The sequence below is a fragment of the Lactuca serriola genome, chromosome 2, assembly GCF_051521515.1.
Source record: "Lactuca serriola cultivar US96UC23 chromosome 2, Lser_US96UC23_V15, whole genome shotgun sequence".
In the NCBI taxonomy this organism is placed as follows: Eukaryota; Viridiplantae; Streptophyta; class Magnoliopsida; order Asterales; family Asteraceae; genus Lactuca; species Lactuca serriola.
Window position 1 is genome coordinate 179,845,182 of NC_136409.1, and position 20,535 is coordinate 179,865,716.

Consider the following 20,535-nt stretch of genomic DNA (forward strand, 5'->3'; position numbering starts at 1 on the left):
TGTACTCAGCAAACACCGTCCTCCACCTCAGCATGGTAAAATTTATTATCTCCTCAGCAACGGGTTGCCGAGTTATAAAGAGGAAAGTTGGTGTTTGGCTGAGGTGCAGTGCTCTCGGCACCACTCCCCCAACCTAATATAAGTTTTGAATCTAGATTTTATTGTAAATGATCGAGAATGCAATAATAAACCAATAAAGTAAATTGATATACATGTTTAAGGAAAGATCCAATATGTAGCACGGGATAGCACGTACTGCCCCTTACATTTTATGGTTAAGCATAAATTTAGCATAAGTTCGTCCGTCACAAATCCATAAACAAATTATTTGTGCATTAATTGTTGAAATTTTCAATCAAACTAACAACACTAAAAGATATTTTATGTACATTCTTCGATACATAATTTGATAATGAGTCATTTTCATAGTGGTAAAATAAGTTCAATCTTGTTGGTATGATGATTATATAGACGTTAAAAGGAATTTAGCATGAAGTTGGAAGGTGAAAAATTAGTGAAAATATAAACACACACTTTAAATGATAGATAGATTTATTCATCCTTTGTTTTGAAATTGTTGGAAGTTTGGTAATTTGCATTAGTAGTTGGATCATCAACTTATTTCTCTATAATAATCTACGCCTAAATTCGTTCTCTATTTGTGGCATACACATCTTTGTGTCAAATTGATGAGACTCAAAGCTTCCATGAGCCAAAAGAGTGAAGGTGCAAAGGAAGAGCTCTTATATTCAAAACATCACACACATGATTTTCAAGTAATGTTCATTTTTTTTTATTACCATGATTACCATGTTTTGATATCTGTTTGTTTGTTAAAAAAAGTATTAATTGATTTTCATTCAGCAGATAAGGAGTGTTTATTTTTTTTGAAGGAATTTGATAATATATTATAACTACAAATTATTTTTATTTATATAATCTTCTATAACATTAATGGTTTCTTAAAAAAAAAAATACTTGCTTCAATTAATCTTTTTTATTTTACATGTACAACTAATGATAATTTTTTTAATATAATTTTCTAAAAGATATATATATATATATATATATATATATATATATATATATATATATATATATATATATATATATATATATATATATCTTGAATGATAAACAATTTTTTTTACTATCTGACATATATACAATATACATATCAAACTAGATATGTTTAAATGCAATTTATTTAACAATATATCTTATTGCTCAAAATTTATAGTATAAAAGATCATTTTGACAAATTTTGATTTTATTTAATTTATAACTATACATAAGAAACAATATATTATGAATGATTTATTTCATTCTTCAAGGTAATCAAATACAAGTATGATTATATAATGATCTGTTTGATTATCTTGTTTATTTAATTATGTTGTTCATCCAATCCTAGTGATTCCTTTCCATAGTACAAAACAGATTGTAGGTCTTGTATGATTTGGACTGCTTCCTTCTTAATGTGACAAAACATGAAGAATGCCAGATACAACAAATCATTAGTCACGTTTTTTAATGACAAATAAACTCTTATATATCACCCTCATAATTATTATATATCTATACATAACAACTAAATTATAAAGCTATCAACTTTATCTCATTTTCTTTCAACTCCATAACATTAAAGCTTGTCAGTTTTTCATTCTTTTTTTTTCCCACTCAAGAACACAAATAAAATAATATGTTTTATTTTTTATTTTCTTTTGAAGAAAGATTAGAAAGTAATCTTGGACTCGAACAATTTAATCACATGTTTAAATAACCGAATAACCGATATATGCAACTTGAAAATCCAATAAAACTGTTTGGATCTGGATTATTCATTGTTGGTGGTGTGTGATGGGCCTGGGCTAACAGAGCAAGATCGTGGGCTAGAAAAGATACAAAACATATGATGGAATTAAAATTAAAGATATGTAAATGATCATTTACTTTTCTTAAGTATCCAAGTGCACAACCAGTCACCCTTTTATCCAATTTCAATTATATTTACAAAAGCAAAATGCTCAAATCAATATGAACAGAAACACACAATAATCTAAAATAACTTATAATAAATATTAATCGTCAATCACAGTCAATATCGTTAACAATAATGATTAATATCAAACCTCCTATAGATGGGCCTAGCTGTATCGCAATTATGGTCTCTAGGCTTAAGCTTTATGTGGCAATTTATATGGACACTTGTATCCGTTGTATTCATTTCAATATATCCATATGCATTCTAATATGGTAGATGGAAGTGTAACATTTGCGAAGTTACCACCATTTTCACCCAAACATTGTCTTAGATCATGACTGGAGTAATAAGATGGTGTAATTATTCTAAGATTTGACATAATACTAAGCATACTTATGTAGTGACTCTCACCCTTGTATATTAACATGATGTTGGTGCTTCTTTTCACTACAACAAACTGATGAACATGAAATGGAATTCTTATTATATGCCAAACACATTTCTAACTCCCATGTTGCCGTTGGACAACTAGTGTAACACATTGACTTCAACACTAATACTTTTATAGGTCTATGTGATGAGTATAAGGATCTCTCTACTTCCTTGATTGCTCACGTCGAACTTTTGACCTTTGAAGAACTATCTGACACATCATGATTACATCCATAAAAAGGAACCCATCACCGCTCTCCATGATCTTTTATCCTCTACAAATAGATATGGTACCATTGACACCTCCGACGGCTATCCAAATCGCCTTGCTACGGGCAGTTCAACCCTTTCAGACAACCAATGTAGTCATCTTCTTCTTTTAGAGAATACTACCACTATTTTCTACAACTATCCACTCATTATTCTCTAGCAATTGGGGTTTGGTATTCATAGAAATCATCATATCCGAGGTGGATATGACTAATGAGGAAACCGTAACAATATAGGCGGTCATAATGAGAAAACATGTTGCATGTTTTGTAACGGTTAGAATCCCACAGACCAACTATGCTCCCAATGTTACTTTATTTTATTATCACACCTAGTAATTTGTCATATTTTATTTTAATGATTACCATACACAATTTTTAAAAATCATGTCACTCTATATCTTGCAAAATTATATTCAGAGTCATTCTAAACATATTTTAGGCTCATAACGAAAAATAAAAAAATAGGCCCTTAAAATATATAAATATCATCAAGTTTTTTATAATAACTCAGTAATTGAAAAAATAATTACTTGTACTATTTTTTAAATATAACAATTTCCATAAAAAAATTGGATCCTTTTAAAAGATGGATCATGGACAGTCGCCTCTATTTAGGCCCTTTTAAAAGATGGGTCCTGAACGATCGTCCATATCTCCCACCCTTTGAGACGGACCTCACTATATTACTCCAAAGCATGTAATGGTCCTAACTGCCTTCATGTGGACACCAGTACAAGTTTTCCTATATTACATGTTGGATCATCTACCTTTTTACCATACAAAATGAAAGCATACATTATATTCTCCATGTTCTTAAACATACAAAATCACTTTTATTAGTTCAAAATTTCGATAACGATAAGTATAGCTACTTTTAGTTTCCACTTTATTTCTTGTGAAGGATCAAGTTACTCATATAGTGCTCCATTTTTGTTGAGTACGAAAGGTCTTTACACTTGGCTTAAAGTCGTTCCATCCATCTTTATCTAATAAACCAACCACCCGCTCTAATGAATGAACATATGCTATGACATGTCTTTGACATTTGGGTATCCATACTGACATCTCTTGAAGTCCTTTTACTCTAAATTTTATTTACCTTGCTATAGTATAACTACTTAATATTGCAACACTTGTCCCTTAAGCAACTATGTTCGTTTTTCTCTAACACCCTGTTCCCGAGTTCAGCTTAACGACAGAAAGGAAAGGAAATGAGTGGAAATGAGAAGAAAATAAAAAAGATTGGTGTTCCCGAGTTTCATTAAAGGAAGGAAGTGAAAGGAAGTTGAGGGAAATAGGAGGATCACTTTCCCTCCTCACTTTCCTTCCGATTTGGGAGGATTTGGAAAGAAATAACAAAATGATTCATTTTCCTTCCATTTCTCTCAAACTCGAGAACACGAAAGAAAATTTTGTTTTCCTTTCCTTTCTCTTATTTTCTCTCGTGACTTTCTTTTCTATTCTCTTCTTTTTTTTTTGTTAAACTCGGGAACGAGACGTAAAAGAAAAAATTTCTTTCTTAGTAAAGTTATTGTAGATATTGTGTTGTGTTTGACAACGTTCTTCTATTTACTCTTCTAATGCACATTGCTATTTTTTATTAATTTATTGATCACTTTTCTAAATACATGTGGATTTATCTCCCAAAATTTTGGATGAACAAAGTTTTTTCAACATGGGTCATTGTAGTTGGACGTCATTTTTACACTAAAACCAAATCAGTTTAAATTACAGGATAGAGAATTTAAATTATAGGGTAGAGAACTGCAAACATTTAATTCATTTTCTAGCTAAACGTGGACAATCCATCAAGTGTCCAACCCATACTCTCATAAACAAATGGTATGATTGAGTGTAAAGCGGACATGTCGTAGAGACCGCTTACACTTCCGTAGCATTTTGCTTTTAAAAGAGTAGTCTACCTCATAAATTACATTCCATCATTTGTTTCTTTCGGTTGTTTACCATTTTAGTCTCTTTAACCATTTTTATTTTTGATCCAATCCTTATGTCTTCTTCGGATACAACCCTACATATCATGGTTATCGTTGTCTTGACCCTTAGACTTCTTATTTTTATATAGAACAATATGTTTGTTTTGATGAGTCTACCTTCCCCTTAGCTACTCCTCCTAGGATTCATACCACTTATGAGTCTCTTTTTACCATACTTCCTATAAGCTTGACAAATCCTTCCCATGTAATTCTCCAAGTTGATCCCAAGACTTTATCCTCAACAAACCTATCGACACCAATCACCTATCTTGCATTATATCCTTTTAATATTGACAATAGTACATCAAGCCATATCGAGCCCTTTTTAGAGTCTATCTCATCTAATAAGAGAGTCTCCATAAATCCTCCCCTACTTGGTTGCACTTAGTAAATGTGTCTATAACCAAAATCCAACATAAAATACCATACTCCATTATTGCATGTCGCGTCTCTCCTATCACTCCTACTAATAAACCAACATGTTTTACCAATACTAACAATTTTTTTTATGTTGCATAAGGCTATGAATGAGGAGTATAATGCTCTTGTAAAAAATAATATTTAGCCTTTAGTTTCATGCTCCAATGATATGAATGTTTTCACAAATAAATTCGCACATCGTATCAAAAGAGACCAGGATGGGAATGTTACAAGATACAAGTCTCAAGTTGTGGCTAAAGAATTCTATGTAGGGATGTAAATAAGCCGAGTCGAGCTAAGCTTCATACTAATCGAGCGTGGCTTGTTTAAAGTTACTGAAACTCGAGCTTGTGAAACATATATAAAGCTCGAGATCGGCACGTTAAGGCTCATTAAGGCTCGTTTATCCCTAAATCGCATTAAAAATCGGGATTAAATCGTTACTATTTCATATTTTATTAATATATAAGTAATAAATAATAATATCAGTGTTGTAAAAATCCTTACTAGGTCAGGGGACATATCCAATTAATCCGTAGGCGCTACTCGACCGACTCGAGAGCGCCTGATGATTAATCTCTGCATACACAATGAGTGAAGCAGTAGACAACGATGAAATTTTAACACTTTGAAGAATTTTTATCTCAATAGAAACTATTTGAGGTTTGATTAGTGTTGTATCAATCATATTAACATATTATGTTATGATATTAGTGGTATTTACAAACTTTGATATGATATTAGTCATATTTAATTTTTTAAAATTCAACAAATTAACAATTAATGGTCATCGATTATTCTCCGCCTAGTCGATTAATCCCTTAACCCCAGTCCACCAACTAGCTAACTTCGAGCGTTTTCTGCAACCTTAAATAATATATAAAATAAAAGTATACTATACAAACGCTTGTTTAAGCTTGCGAGCTTAAACGAGACTGTAAGTGCAATCCCGAGATCATGTTCGTTTGTTAAATAAGCTTTATTCTAGGCTCTAGCTCAAGCTCAAGCTTGTTAAGGCTCAGCTCGTTTCGAGTTTTTAACGATCCGATCTCGGGCAGCTTGTAAGTAGCTCAGCTCGTTTACATCATTAATTCTATTAACAACCTAGTAATGACTATGATGAGACTGTCATTCCAAATGTTAAGCTTACCACCATTCAGACTATTCTATCTATATATGTGTCTTGCAGTTAGTATCTTCTCTAGCTAATTGTTCGAAATTTCTTCCTGGATGGTGACTTAACCGATACCCTTTACATGGAACAGCTCGTAGAATTTTTTGACAAGTTTTGTATTGATCATGTTTACTTTCTTCATTGCTCCCTTTAGGACCCAAATACGTTATAATTGCTTAATTTTAATGTCTTTCACATGCTTTACTTTCCTTTGGTTCTATCAGATCCAAAACTAACACTTTTATTCATATATATATGCCCATGGAAATGTGATCTTATACATGCTCGTCCATATTTATAACATTATCATCACCGAAAATAATTTTATGGAAGTTTCTCACATCATTATTACTTTCATCTATGAATTTTCATTAAAGGAATTAGGCCATCTTTTTTATTTTTTTGGTATGCAGAATATATAAGGTCGACTCTAGTTTTTTACTCTCACAAGACCAGTTAATCTAGGGATGATTCAAAAACCCACCTTGTTTGATGCTAAGACAATTCCATCACCATTGACATCATCTCCATCACTTTCATAGGAATCGGAAAAACTTTTTTCTACCCTACTTGATACCACTAGGTTGTGGGGGAAATTGACTTGCAACCTTGACTCAACATGATCTTGATTTTGTTGTCAATAAGGTTTATTAGTACATGCATCAAACTACAAATGTTCATTGGTCTGTTGCTAAATGTATTATCTACTATCTCCAAGGTACTATGTCTCATGGAGTGCTCTTTCATTAAAGGCATTTTATCGGCTTTACGTAGGCTACCAAGGAAGCCTATAGAAAACCTTGAGGCTTTTAAAAATTTTGATTAGACAGGTGGCCCAAATGACACATGTTCCACTGGTGATTTTTCTATCTTTCATCTGTGCCAACTTAATATCATGGTCTTCTCATAAGCATAACGATAGTCTATCGGTCCTCTACGAAATCATACTATGAAGCTCAAGCTAAAATTCAATATTATTTCACTAAACTAGTTATATTCTCTTCTTACCAAGCTTCATTTTCCTCGTCTAGCTGTGTCTCGTTAATGGCGCAATAATGTTGAAGTTACCTGCTTATCAACAAATCAAATGGCTCATGCTCATAAAATGGATCAATTTGCATATAATTTCACTAATGTTGACTTCCACTTTGTTTGAGATAAAGTTGTTAAAAAAGAAGTAAAAAATCATTTTACTTGTAAAATGGATCAATTTGCATATAGTTTCACTAAACCTCTTCTTACACCTCGATTTTTCTTTCTAAGTACCAACCTTTAAGTTTCTCCCCACCCTTCACTTGTAGGGGCCTATCAAACCTAGTATAGATGGGCTAAGTTGTATTGTATCCATCAGTCATAGGCTCTATGTTTTAATGTAGTTATGTCTATATATACGAACAATTTGTATCCTTTATATTCATTTCGATATAATCCACTAATACATATGAATGATTTACTAATTCTAATAATCCAGATAAGTTGAGGACGGAAATTCCATTAAAAACTTGCTAACAAAGTCAATCGATGAATTAATTTATTATCTTTTAATGAATATATATAGATATAAACTAATCTACCCAACAACCAACAAAATTCAAACCATTAATTCAACTAACTTATCGAGTATAATCATAATAATTTGGGGGAAATCTATCAGATTTACTTAATTGGTGGGAGAATTGAATTTTATTAATCTCTCTAAAAATTTCATCTTTCTTGTTGCCTCTCATTTGTCTAATCTAGATCTTAATTTCACCAACAAATTGAAGAGGTTGAAGAAGACGATAATCTATAAGTTACGCTACATAGTACCTCAAAAGCATTACAATGGTTGAACTTGTGTATTTTTTCTACAAGGTATTTTTCTATTAATAAATTTGGTCTTTCATCTTCTAAATATATAAAAGGTTTATTTACTAATTGATCCATTGAAAATCAAGACTACTGATTATTTTTCTTGAATAAAGGTTGTCGTTATACTTAGAAGTCGAAAAAAGTGTTTGCGGGTACTAAAGTTGTTGGTGCTAATATGTGCTATCGTATACGGCATTTATGTATATTCTACATATTTGAAGCATATACACATCGAGAAAAAGAGGGAATTTTTAGAGTTTCAAGTAATCAAGGCGTTCCATTATAATAATGTCGTTTATCAGTCTCCAATCGCTCATTTGCATCACCCAAAACCCAAAACTTTCAACAGGTATAATCTTTATACTTCTTTTCGAAACTACTTATATATATATATATATATATATATATATATATATATATATATATATATATATATATATATATATATATATATATATATAAGCATTTTATAGGTATACTAGAAAGCCCGTGCGCTTGTTTGTCATAATGTCCATGCAAAGATCAGGAAGTGGTTGGTTCGAAACTTTACTGAATAGTCATATGAATATAAGCTCCAATGGCGAGATTTTTGGTCAGAAAAAAAGGAGACAAAATCTTACCTCGATTATTAACACACTCGATAGAGTTTATAATATGGACTTGATTACTAGTTCTACCAAGAATGATTGTTCTGCTGCGATTGGATTTAAATGGATGCTTAATCAGGTAAGACTAGAGTTTCATTGTTTTCATTAGTTGTTGATGTCATCTAAATACAATATTGATGGTGAAGGGTTTGATGGAATACCCTAAAGAGATTCTTGACTACTTTTCTAAAAGGGGCGTTTCAATCATTTTCTTCTTGAGAAGAAATATGATGCGTAGATTAGTTTCTATACTTGCGAATTCATTCGATAAAGATGCAAGGGTTCTAAATGGCATTCATGTATCTCATGTACACTCGCATGGAGAGGTATAAAGCAGTTTTATGTTTTTCAGTGAAAGTACTACTAGAAATCAAGTATTAACTAGTGACACACGAATCCGTGGTAAATTTATTTTAGGACCTTAAAAATAAGTTAGCTTATAAACTAACTTATTGTAATTTTAAATTTGGTAAAACCAGAAAAGTAGTTTATCATAGTTTACAAAATAGCTTATAAGCTAGCTTAAGATAAGTTATTAATAAAGTAACTTATAAACTAGTTTGCCAAACATGGTCTTAGTCGTAGATAGAATTTGTCACATCAATGGCTGATGCTTGAGGGGGCCTTCAGTAGACTAGAAAAAAATGGAGTTTTCTAATAAAAATTGAATAACATTTTATTTTTACTTACGATTAAATATTTTACTTTTATTTTCAAATATATAACAATTTATAGTCTTTCATTCTGTTGATATAAAAGCGAAGAATATAACTGAACTTCTTCCAAAGAAGAATATAATTGAACTTATTCCAAATGTGAAATCCGTAACATATGGAATTTAATGAAATGACATAATTGACAACCAGACATACAAAATAATGCAATATCGAATTCTAGTTTTATCAGATTTACCCTGAACCCACGAACCAAACAAGCCCATAGGCATGCCAAATACCTATATGTCATATTCATCATATGCATGCATGATATTGTTCGGGTTTTCATCTTGCTCTTAGGCTTTGTTATTGTCGAGATTTAAACCCACAATCAATGTAACGTCACTGAAATCGGATTTGGGAAAGATGGAATCAACAGCCATGAAGGCGCTTGAGTACTTTAATTGCACGAGGCACATCATAGTGTATTATGAAGATCTAATCAACAACCCTTATGTATGTAAATACTTGTTGTAGCTCTAAATTTTTCATGCCCTAATCAAACTCATTTTGTGTCATTTTTATGATTGTTCTAGAAACTTACACAAGTGGAAGACTTTTTGAAGCTACCACGAATGAAATTAAGTAGTCGACAAGTGAAGATACATAAAGGACCATTGTCAAAACACATCAACAACTGGAAAGATGTCAACAAGACTCTCATTGGAACAACTTACGAGAGATATCTTAGATCGGACTATTGATTGATGTCCAACCACGAAACGTTGGTCTTTTAAGTAGTTCCTAACATTGTGTGTGGGAAGGGGTATTATATGCTAGTTAGTAGCTCACCAACTTTGATGTTGCTGCAATAGACTAAATATATATGTTTGGAAATGAAAAATGCTTGTGTGTGTACAGTTAGATTTAGCACTTCCCTTAGACCGACACATCACTTTTTCCCTTTCGCACTATGTTATTTTTCCCTTGCTCTGTCATCACCTAGAAATGTTGACCCTTATTTCTCATCATTTTTTTTAAATAAAATGTATTTATAATATAACATATTCATAAAAGAAATTCAACACTTATAAGAACATGACTTTTTCATTAATTCAATCGATAAAAAAATTAGAATATAATAATAATTCAAATAAACCTAAATGTTATATATATATATATATATATATATATATATATATATATATATATATATATATATATATATATATATATATATATATATATATATATATTATTTTTGCATTGACCATTAAAGTTGTATCAAGTTCTTCTTTACAAAGAAAGATAATGAGTGTTTTTGCAACAATAATTTGACCAAATGTTATTCATGATTTTTTTTTCTCCATGTGACTTTTAGCTAATATTTATTTTTTCAAAGTCCATAGGTACCTCAAAGTTCAAATTACATTTTTCGTATTCAATGACCATCTTTGGTAATTGTTCACATTTTCGATCATGATGCACTACAAAAAGACAATTTTTTTTTGCTTTATCTCGACTTTTATAAAAAAAAAATATGTCATTTATTGGTACAAAAAAAACGCCACTAAAAACCCTAAACAATGTCAGTAAAGGCTTCTTTGATAATCAGCGACAAACATAATAAATGCCACTAGAAATACTCTCACAAAAACCCTTTGGTGACACATTTTGATTTTACCGCTACAGTTTTTTAGGTTTTTAGTGGCACTTTTTTATTTGTCATAGTAGAATAAAAGTTTTTTGTGACGCATATTTTGTGCCATTAAAAGGTCATGTGATTCAAAAATTTATGCTACTATTAGTTACATATTTTAAGATTAGTGATACTTTTTTATTTTCCAATATATATATATATATATATATATATATATATATATATATATATATATATATATATATATATATATATATATAGGGTTAGGTTATTGTATTCTGACTATCTATTATGTGCATGTAAGATTGATTATGGACCAATCATTTTAGTTATTTAAAAAAAGTAATTAATGCATATTATATGTTAAAGATATATAATGAGTATTAATTAAATCTTCAGCATTTAATATGTATTAATTACTTTCTTAAAATAACTAAAATGATTGGTCCAGAATCAATCTTACATACACAATAGATAGTAGAAACATTTGAACCTAACTCTCTTTCTCTCTCTCTCTCTCAATATATATATATATATATATATATATATATATATATATATATACCCTTAGCCAAATTGTTACACCTAAGAGTTATAGGAGAGAGAAATCGATTTTGGAGTGTCTAAACCTCTCTCTCAAAGTCGACCTTTGTTTATGGTGTTTGTGAACCACTTGAGGTGGTAAGCTCTTGAAAGGCCAACAACTACAAGCTACAATAAAGAGGTATTCTTCCAATTTGATTTTATGATTCATGTACCAAATTGTATGCTAGTTGTAGGCTTTATGCTTTGGAAACTTTTATTGCATGTATAATTAGAGAAAACATAGATCCAAAACATTTAGGGTTTCATGTTCACCATAAGAGTGTTATAGTGCTTAAAACCCAACAATTTTGACCAAGGTTATTTTGGGAAAAATTTATTAATTTAGAATGGGAAATGTTTTGACATTTAGGATTTGGGTTGAGCCGGTTGTCAGAGCTGGGAGTTATTCAGATTGTAAGGTGAATTTTCCTCATTGTACCCGTGGGTCAAATGCACCAATGCCAACCCACTAGAGTATTTATCATTGTCAGGATTGTGTTATGATAGTTGTAGATGTTAAGGAGATCCGTATGATTTGTATATATTAATATGTTGTGTTGGGTTGAGGCGGTCCTGCTTTGTGCTGTAGGCCAAGACACCCCTGAACGACCGGATATGATGTAGGCCCTACGAGGCGATCTAGTCAGAACGGCGGCCTGTGGAGCGGTCCAGATAGGTTGTAGGCTCTACGAGGCGGTCCAATCATGTTGAAGGCTCGTAGAGTGGTCCAGATAGGTTGTAGGCCATGCGAGGTGGTCTAGTCAGGTTGGTTGTTCATATTGTATGCTTGTTTGTTGTGGTGTGCTGGTACTTTGGGGGAACTCACTAAGATTTTGCTTACAATTTTAGTTTATGGTTTAAGGTACTTCGAAGGATCGTGAGAAGGCGAAGGCGTGATCGTACATAACTTCCTGTTTTTTATGTCTTCAGGTCTTGGGAAAACTCTGATTTGAAATAATGCTTTTGAAACAATGACTCTCTTTGTAAAAAATATTAATTCATGGTTGGTTTTAGAAAATTTTAATTTATTGTGATTTTTGGAGAGCTATGAGTTCAGGTGTGCATATGTATCATTTAGCCTCTGTCGAATAATGTAGTCAAAGATGACTACCTACCACATCTTTATGGTTGGTTTATCGGAAGTAATGTGTAATTGACTCTAATGTAGCGAAAGGTAACACCTATGGCCTTTAATCCAATGTGTCGTTCTGTCTCCTAGTTAGGACTCAATGGAAACTTTAATGGACGTTGGAAATATTTTATGTGATTGTCACTTGAAATAACTTGAGTATTGCTTTACATTTTCTAACAAATATTAGCATAATGTTTCAGGTTGCAAAGATCCTGAAGATTCAACAAGTGTTTGAAGAATCAGATGTTGGAGCACTTGAAGTTGACATGGAGCACTTGAAGTTAACTTGGATCACTTGTTGTACACATGGAGTACTTGTTGAACATGGAGCACTTGCAGTTGGCATGGAGCACTTGTAGGTTACATAGAGCACCTGGTGAAAGCAAGTTGGATCATCATGATCTTAGATGGCACATCTAGATTATATGTGGAGCATCAAGATATCGGTGGATCATCTGGAATATTGATGGCTCATCAGAAACATTGTTGGCGCATCCATAACTTTATGGTTCAACAAGAGGTTAATGGATTAACTTGAATACTTGGTGGCTTAACTCAAGACAATGGATCAACATGATCACATTGATGGCTCAACAAGATTGCACATGGCATATCATGGCATGTCCAAGTACTCAATGTCACATACAATTCATTCATGGTCCATCATGAACACGTGATTGTACATCTTCCAGTTCAAGACACATTCCAACAATCAGGAAACAACTCAACCTGATCAACGACACTTCTGGAGGTTAATGACATATTAGAAGACAATTGAGCAACATGATGTTCCCGTTGCTCATCACATTTTCTATGTTGATCAAGAAGACTCAAGAAATATGAAGACTCATAACTTGGATGGAACCCTAACGGAAAACTAACAAAATTGGAATATTCCATCCATTCTCCATTCTCAGTTTAATAGGGCAAAGGTGTCAACTGATGACTAAGTCTTGATGACGTGTCAACACCTGATTGGTTAAGCCATGTCATGGGCTTTTCCAAGGCCTATAAATAAGCCCCTTGGGATCCATTATAAAGTTGCTCAATTCTGATCATTCTGCTCATTCTACACAATTGTTGTTTAGACTAGTTTTCAGAGAGCCACTAGAGAGTTTTAGTGTGTTTTACATTCAGACACTTGTAACTGAATCTTTTTGAATATGAGACACTTTTCAATCATTGATCTTGAACAAACAAAAAACGTTTTTATCATTAGTTTGGTGATTCACAACTCTTTATTTTCCTCATTACTTGCCACTTGACGGTTCTGAAACTCTGTTTTAGTATTTTCAACACTTGGACTCTTCTAGTCTAGATTTACTGAATTTTTCTCATTTCTTCAGTTGGTATCAGAGCTCGAGTGATCGACTTTGAGACTTAGAAAACTTTTCACAAAAATATTTTTTCTCTCAAGTTTCAAACTAGTATCACATGTTCTCAATGGCTAGTGTGAATCAAAACCAAAATGTTCTCTATTCAGTTTTAGTTGCAAACAGTCTTGGAGCAGGAAATCATGCACCTATCCTTGTGCCTAGTGAATACACTTCAGGGGTAGATCGCATAAAGTACTACCTGGAAGGTCACGAATCTGGCATCTGCACCTTCATATCACCTGGAAACATACTCCAGAATTTATGAAAGATACCAAAGTTCCTGAAGTTGATGTCTATCCTGAAACCTCCAAAGTTATTTTTGGATTTGTTTCTACTACTACTACTCAACTTCGTGACAGGAAAATTAAGAAGTTTGAGGATAAGGCAATGCAAGAGCTCTTATCTAGAATTCTTCATGACATCTATGAGCAACTTCCTGATGAAGATATGAGTTCACCCTTCAACGTCTAGAATGCACTCAAGAAACAATTTTAGGGGACTAACAAAATTCTTGCAAACAGGAAGAAATCCACATTGACAGACATGGACAACTTCAAGATGTTACCCATGAAACTCTTTTTGATGCATACTCTAGGTAAAACATTGTTGTAAATAGGGTGAAGAAGCTCAAAGGAGAAAGATCACAAGAGGATTTTAATATGAAATTCTTGAGCAGTCTATCTCCTAAATGGGATATAATGCACATGATCAGACTACAAACTACAACCAATTTAGACACCATGCCTTAGTTGGATATGTATGTTGAACTGCAACAACATGAGCCAAAACTCAATAAGCTAGCTCTAGTAACTCCCTTTGATAATCAAGGACTTGCCTTGGGTAATTCAACACCTATGGAAAATTATTCTCAAAACTTGATTGCACATAATAATCCAATCCCAAACCACTTCGTTGATCACTTTACCAATAAAGGACATCGAGCATAGCGTTATCAAAGTTCGAGTATGGCTCAACAGTATAATCAGATCCGTACATGCAAACTCAACAACCTCTTCAAATAGAAAATGGGTACATGGCAAATCATCAAGATTTCATTGGAACCACAATGGAATCTCCTCAAATCAATGAGGAAAATAAGTATGAAGAATGCCTAACACTACTGACCAAGTTCAATCCAAACTTCAAGAAGTTTGTGAACAAGTCAATTGGGAACTTCAAAGCACAAAGCTATCATCAACCCCAACACTATCATCAGAACTCTGGAAACTTCTAAGGAGGAAGCAACCATCAACAAAGCTTCAACTCTCAGAATTCAAATTCTGAAAGTTACAAATCTCAGAGGACGAACACAAGGATTCAACATAACAAGTAAAATTCATGTGATGATAATGAAGTAATAAAGAGCCACAACTGTCAAGGTGAAAATCATTTTGCCAAGGATTACAAAATAAAGACCAAGAAGGTCAAAGATGAAACATAATACCTTCAAAAGGCAGATCAGATCAAGAAGCAGTCAATAGAAAAAGCTTTCATGGTCATAGAAACACCAAATGTGAAAGTGTGGGATACAGATGAGAAGTGTATCAAGCAGAAGAAATAGAAGCCTACAGAAACTACTTCTACTTCATGGTTGATGATGACCAACAACCTTTTCCACTCCATCAACAAGTTTTTGAGAAGGTACAATTCATGCTTCGTGATAATCATTTAACCATTGATCCTTTTCTAGATGACATTACCCACATTTCTAAAATAATCAAAGAATATGTCACCAATGTTGAATATCATGTCAGTTACTACAAAGATAAACTGATAGCCACTCAGTTCAGACTTGAAAAATTAAGATTTAATATAGCTAAGTTACAAAATGACCTTGCAATCAAAACTGAGGCACATCTTACATCAGTTGAAACCAACCCATTCATGTATCAGAATAGTAATTACCCTATGAATTCTAATCTTGGTCCATTTTGTGGTTTTACTCCATCCATAAGAGGGAACCACATGTTTGGGGGAAACTCGAGGTTTCCAATGACCAATCAATTTAGGGTAAATACATATTTTCCAATGTTTGATCAATTTGGAATGCCTGTGAACTATGGATTTCCTTCTCTAGGAAATCCTACTCATCTCTCCAACTCCCTATATTTCCCATAGACCAAATCTCAAAAGAAGACCACTAAGAAAACCAAAACCAAGGTCTCAAAAAACCAAGAAAAACCCAAATAGATTGATGCAAAAAAAAAAAGACTATCCCAAATCCAACAAGTCCGAAGTAAGCTAACATTCAAGAACCCAAAAAAAAATGGTTACCTAAACCTTCTCTTTAAATACAGGATTTTTGTGTCGGGGTACCACACGACGATACATGGTACATTGATAGTGGATGCTCCACAAACATGATCGGGCATAAAGGATACCTCAGAGATTTCAAAATCACAACGGCAGGTTAGTATGTTACTTTCGGAAACAACATGAAGGGAGAAGTTATAGGACATGGAAACATATCAAATGAGAGCTTTACCGTTACGTGTGTAGCATATGTAGATGGTCTTAAACATAATCTTATCAGTGTTGCACAAATTATTGACAATGATCATGAGGTTTTTTTCACCAAAACCAAGACTTTGATTATGGATACCAACAAGCGCATCCTTGTTGATTCCTCACAAAATGAGAACATGTATCCTCTTGATATTGAACTAATTGAGGGAACCCCATATATTTTTCTTATTTCCAAAGTTGCTTCTGACATCAGTTGGTTGTGGCATAGAAGACTCTCTCACCTCAACTTTGGTTATATCAACAAACTCATTGGAAATGATCTTCTAAGAGGACTACCATTGTAAAACATGACAATGATATACTTTGTGTTGCTTGTGAACAAGACAAAATTTCCAAATCTCCTCACAAAATTATAACATAACACAGTGTATCTGAACCTCTTCAGCTTATACATATCGATATGTGTGGTCCCACCACAGTTCCGAGCTTAAGTGGTAAGAAATAAATTCTTGTGATTGTTTATGATCATACCAAATTCACTTGGGTGTACTTCCTGAGAAAAAATGTGAAACCAACAATGATCTAATTAACTTCATTCACTACATAGAAGTTAGGGTAGGAAAGCCACTTAGAAGGATGAGAACTGACAATGGTGGAAAATTCAAGAACAACGCCTTAGATAGCTTTCTTGTATCCAAAGGCATCGAGCACAACTTTTCTGCACCCTACACTCCACAACATAATGGTGTAGTTGAAATGAAGAATCGAACACTATGTGAAGCTAATCAATCAATGTTAATCTTCTCAAACCTACTGCAATACTTCTGGGTTGAAGCCACTGCAGCCACATGTTTCACTCAAAACAGATCCCTGATCAACAACAGACTTGAAGTCACTCCTTATGATGCAATGAACAAGAGGAAGACCACTGTCAAATTCTTTCACATCTTTGGTTGTCGTTGCTACATTAAGAATAATAGGGATCAACTAGGAAAATTCGAACCTAAGGCTGATGAAGGTATCTTTCTTGGATATTGCCTTCATGTTGCAGCCTATAAAGCTCTAAACAAGCGAACCAGGGTGATAGAAGAAAGAAGTGATGTCACATTTAATGAAAGTGATGTAAGGGTTTTGGATCCAAACCACTTTGGTCCTCAAATGTTAGTAACTTTTGATAAAATGAACCAATCATCACCTACTAATACTTGTATTCCAGTCCATGCTATTGAAGTAGATTTCGAATTTCTCTTTCCAACTCAAACCTCTGCCCTAGAATCAAAAAAGCTCACAAAAAACCGCTTCTCATGATGTCTCTTAACCTAATCAACCATCAAAAGACTCCAGTTCTACCAAATCTCCAGTTTAAGGGGAACCATCTTCGAATGATTATATCCCTAAAAGTCCTTTAGAATCTTCTAAACCATTTACCCTAACATCCCATCATCAATCTGGACCAGTCATAAAACCATTTACTGCATCTTTTGAGGGAGAACCACCTCTGGATGGTTACATTCTTAGAGGTACTTTTACAATCCTCCCAACCATCCAGTCCATGGTTTCAGGGGGAACCCCACTCGACAGGTTCCAGTCCTTCAAGTTCCTTCACACCTACTCCATCTGTTGAATTCAAGCATGCAATAGTTGAGGGGGAACCACCTGTTTCAAGTAGTTTCGGACTCTTCCAAAATGATTTTTTTGAAGGAACATTCACTTCTGAGTACCCACCTCATCTAAAAGAGCAATATGAGGTAGTTTGCACTCCTTAAATTCTTAATGAAACTCGTCTCACAAAATGGCCAAAGGATCATCCGGCCGAACAAATCATAGGTGATCTAGATTCGGGAATAGTGACTTGTTCAACAACCAAGAATGAATGCTTATATGCAAGCTTTCTATCCATGATAGAGCCTAAAGGAATCAAAGAGGATCTACAAGTGTATATTGGGTAAATGCAATGCAAAAAGAGTTAGCTGAATTTGAACACAATGTGTGGGACTTAGTGCCAACACCAGAAGGAGTATCAATTGTTGGTTCAAGATGGGTATATAGGAACAAAAGTGATGAAGATGGAGTCATTATCAGGTACTAATCTAGGTTGGTTGTCAAAGGCTACTCAGAAAAAGAAGGCATAGACTATGATGGAACCTTTTCACTTGTTGCAAGAATAGAAGCCATTAGGATTTTCTTGTCATTTGATGCACACAAGAACTTTAAGGTTTACCAAATGGATATGTAGTGTGCATTCTTGAATGGCGAAATCGATAAGGATGTTTATGTTTAACAATCTCCTGGATTCGAAGATCCAAAGTTCCCTAACCATTGCTATAAGCTTCAAAAGACTGTCTATGGATTGAAGCAAGCTCTAAGAGCATGGTATGGAAAATTGTCCAAATTTTTTGAAGATTCAAAATTTCAAAGTGGTTCTATCGATGCCACTCTCTTTAGGAAAATCCACAATAACCATCTGATCATCGTGTAAATCTACGTCGACGACATCATATTCACTTCAACCAGCAAGGACCTTAGTGATGAGTTTTCCGAGTTAATGAAAAGCAAATTTAGAATGAGTATGATGAGTGAGCTTAACTACTTCCTAGGTCTACAAGTTCTTGAATCTCCTAAGGGAATCTTTATTGGTCAACGAAATTATATCAAAAATCTGTTGAAGAGATACTCCATGGAGCACACATCATCTGCAAAGAAACCAATGTATACTTCCTACAAGCTTGATTCAGACCTTGATGGGAAATTTGTAGATCAGAAGCACTATAGAGGAAGGATTGGCTCCCTACTGTACATTACAGCTAGTCAACCAAATATCATGTTTTCAACATGTCTATGTGCATGCTTTCAAGCCAATCTAAAGAAATCACACCTCATGGAAGTCAAAAGCATTTTCAAATATCTAAAAGGAACTACATCTCTGGGTCTATTCTATCATCTAAAGGCAACTTCTATCTCCAAGCCTTTACTGACTCAGATTATGGAGGATGCAAGCTCGACAAAAAGAGCACTTCTGGTAGCTGTCAATTCTTAGGAGGCGGATTGGTTAGTTGGACTTCAAAGAAGCAAACATGTGTTTCAACCTCTACTGTTGAAGTTGAGTACATTGTTGCCGCCAGTTGTTGTTCTCAAGTGCTTTAGATGCAAACACAACTGAGAGATTATGGATTCAAAATGAAACGGATCCTAATCTATTGTGAATCTAAGAGTGTAATTGCAATTTCTCACAATCCAGTTAACCACTCAATTACCACATACATTGATATCATGTATCACTTCCTAAAAGATAATATCCAGAAAGGTCATATTGAGCTTCATTTTGTTCCTACAGATGAAGAGACTGTAGATGTGTTCACAAAAGCTCTGGATGAATCCAAGTTCTTACACTTTCTAGGACGACTTGACATGCTTAATCCAGATTCTTTAGGCATTTGATTTTTTTTTCAATAGTTGTTTTTTTAAGAGAACTCCAAAAAAAATTTATTTGCTTTATTTTACACAAAAGGAAAATTCTAAAAAGATTTTGCTTTCATTTTTACTTTACAAAAGAGAAAACTACAAAAAGATTTTATTTTTTGTCTTTTGTCTTTACTTTAAACAAAAGAAAATACCAAAAAAGATTTTATTTTTACTTTTTTTAGAAAAATGCAAGTTGTTATCACAACTACGCAAATGAAGAATGTTAGTTGCTCCAAATTTTAATGATTTTTCGAAATAATAAATTATGCGATTCTTCAGTTTGCTTCAGTACACAACTAATATTGGTACTTTAGTGACCATTAATAAGTTTCATTGTTATAATCTACCTAGAGTTATACCATACATGAAGCACTAATGTTATGTGGGATAATTTGAGGTGAACTCTAAGGTTTAGTTAAGCCAA

At 33.3% G+C, this 20,535-nt stretch overlaps 1 protein-coding gene across 1 annotated transcript; it reads left to right on the top strand.

Annotated features, from left to right (window-relative positions):
- The first annotated feature begins 661 nt into the window (after nucleotides 1-661).
- LOC145090619 (uncharacterized) lies at nucleotides 662-10,274 on the top strand. The gene is made up of 7 exons (XM_079028757.1): nucleotides 662-776; nucleotides 8,017-8,130; nucleotides 8,241-8,476; nucleotides 8,601-8,853; nucleotides 8,921-9,100; nucleotides 9,791-9,946; nucleotides 10,027-10,274. Exons 2-7 carry the CDS (start codon nucleotides 8,101-8,103, stop codon nucleotides 10,192-10,194), a joined length of 1,023 nt encoding a protein of 340 aa, XP_078884883.1. The 5' UTR covers nucleotides 662-776; nucleotides 8,017-8,100; the 3' UTR covers nucleotides 10,195-10,274.
- The last annotated feature ends 10,261 nt before the right edge of the window (nucleotides 10,275-20,535 follow it).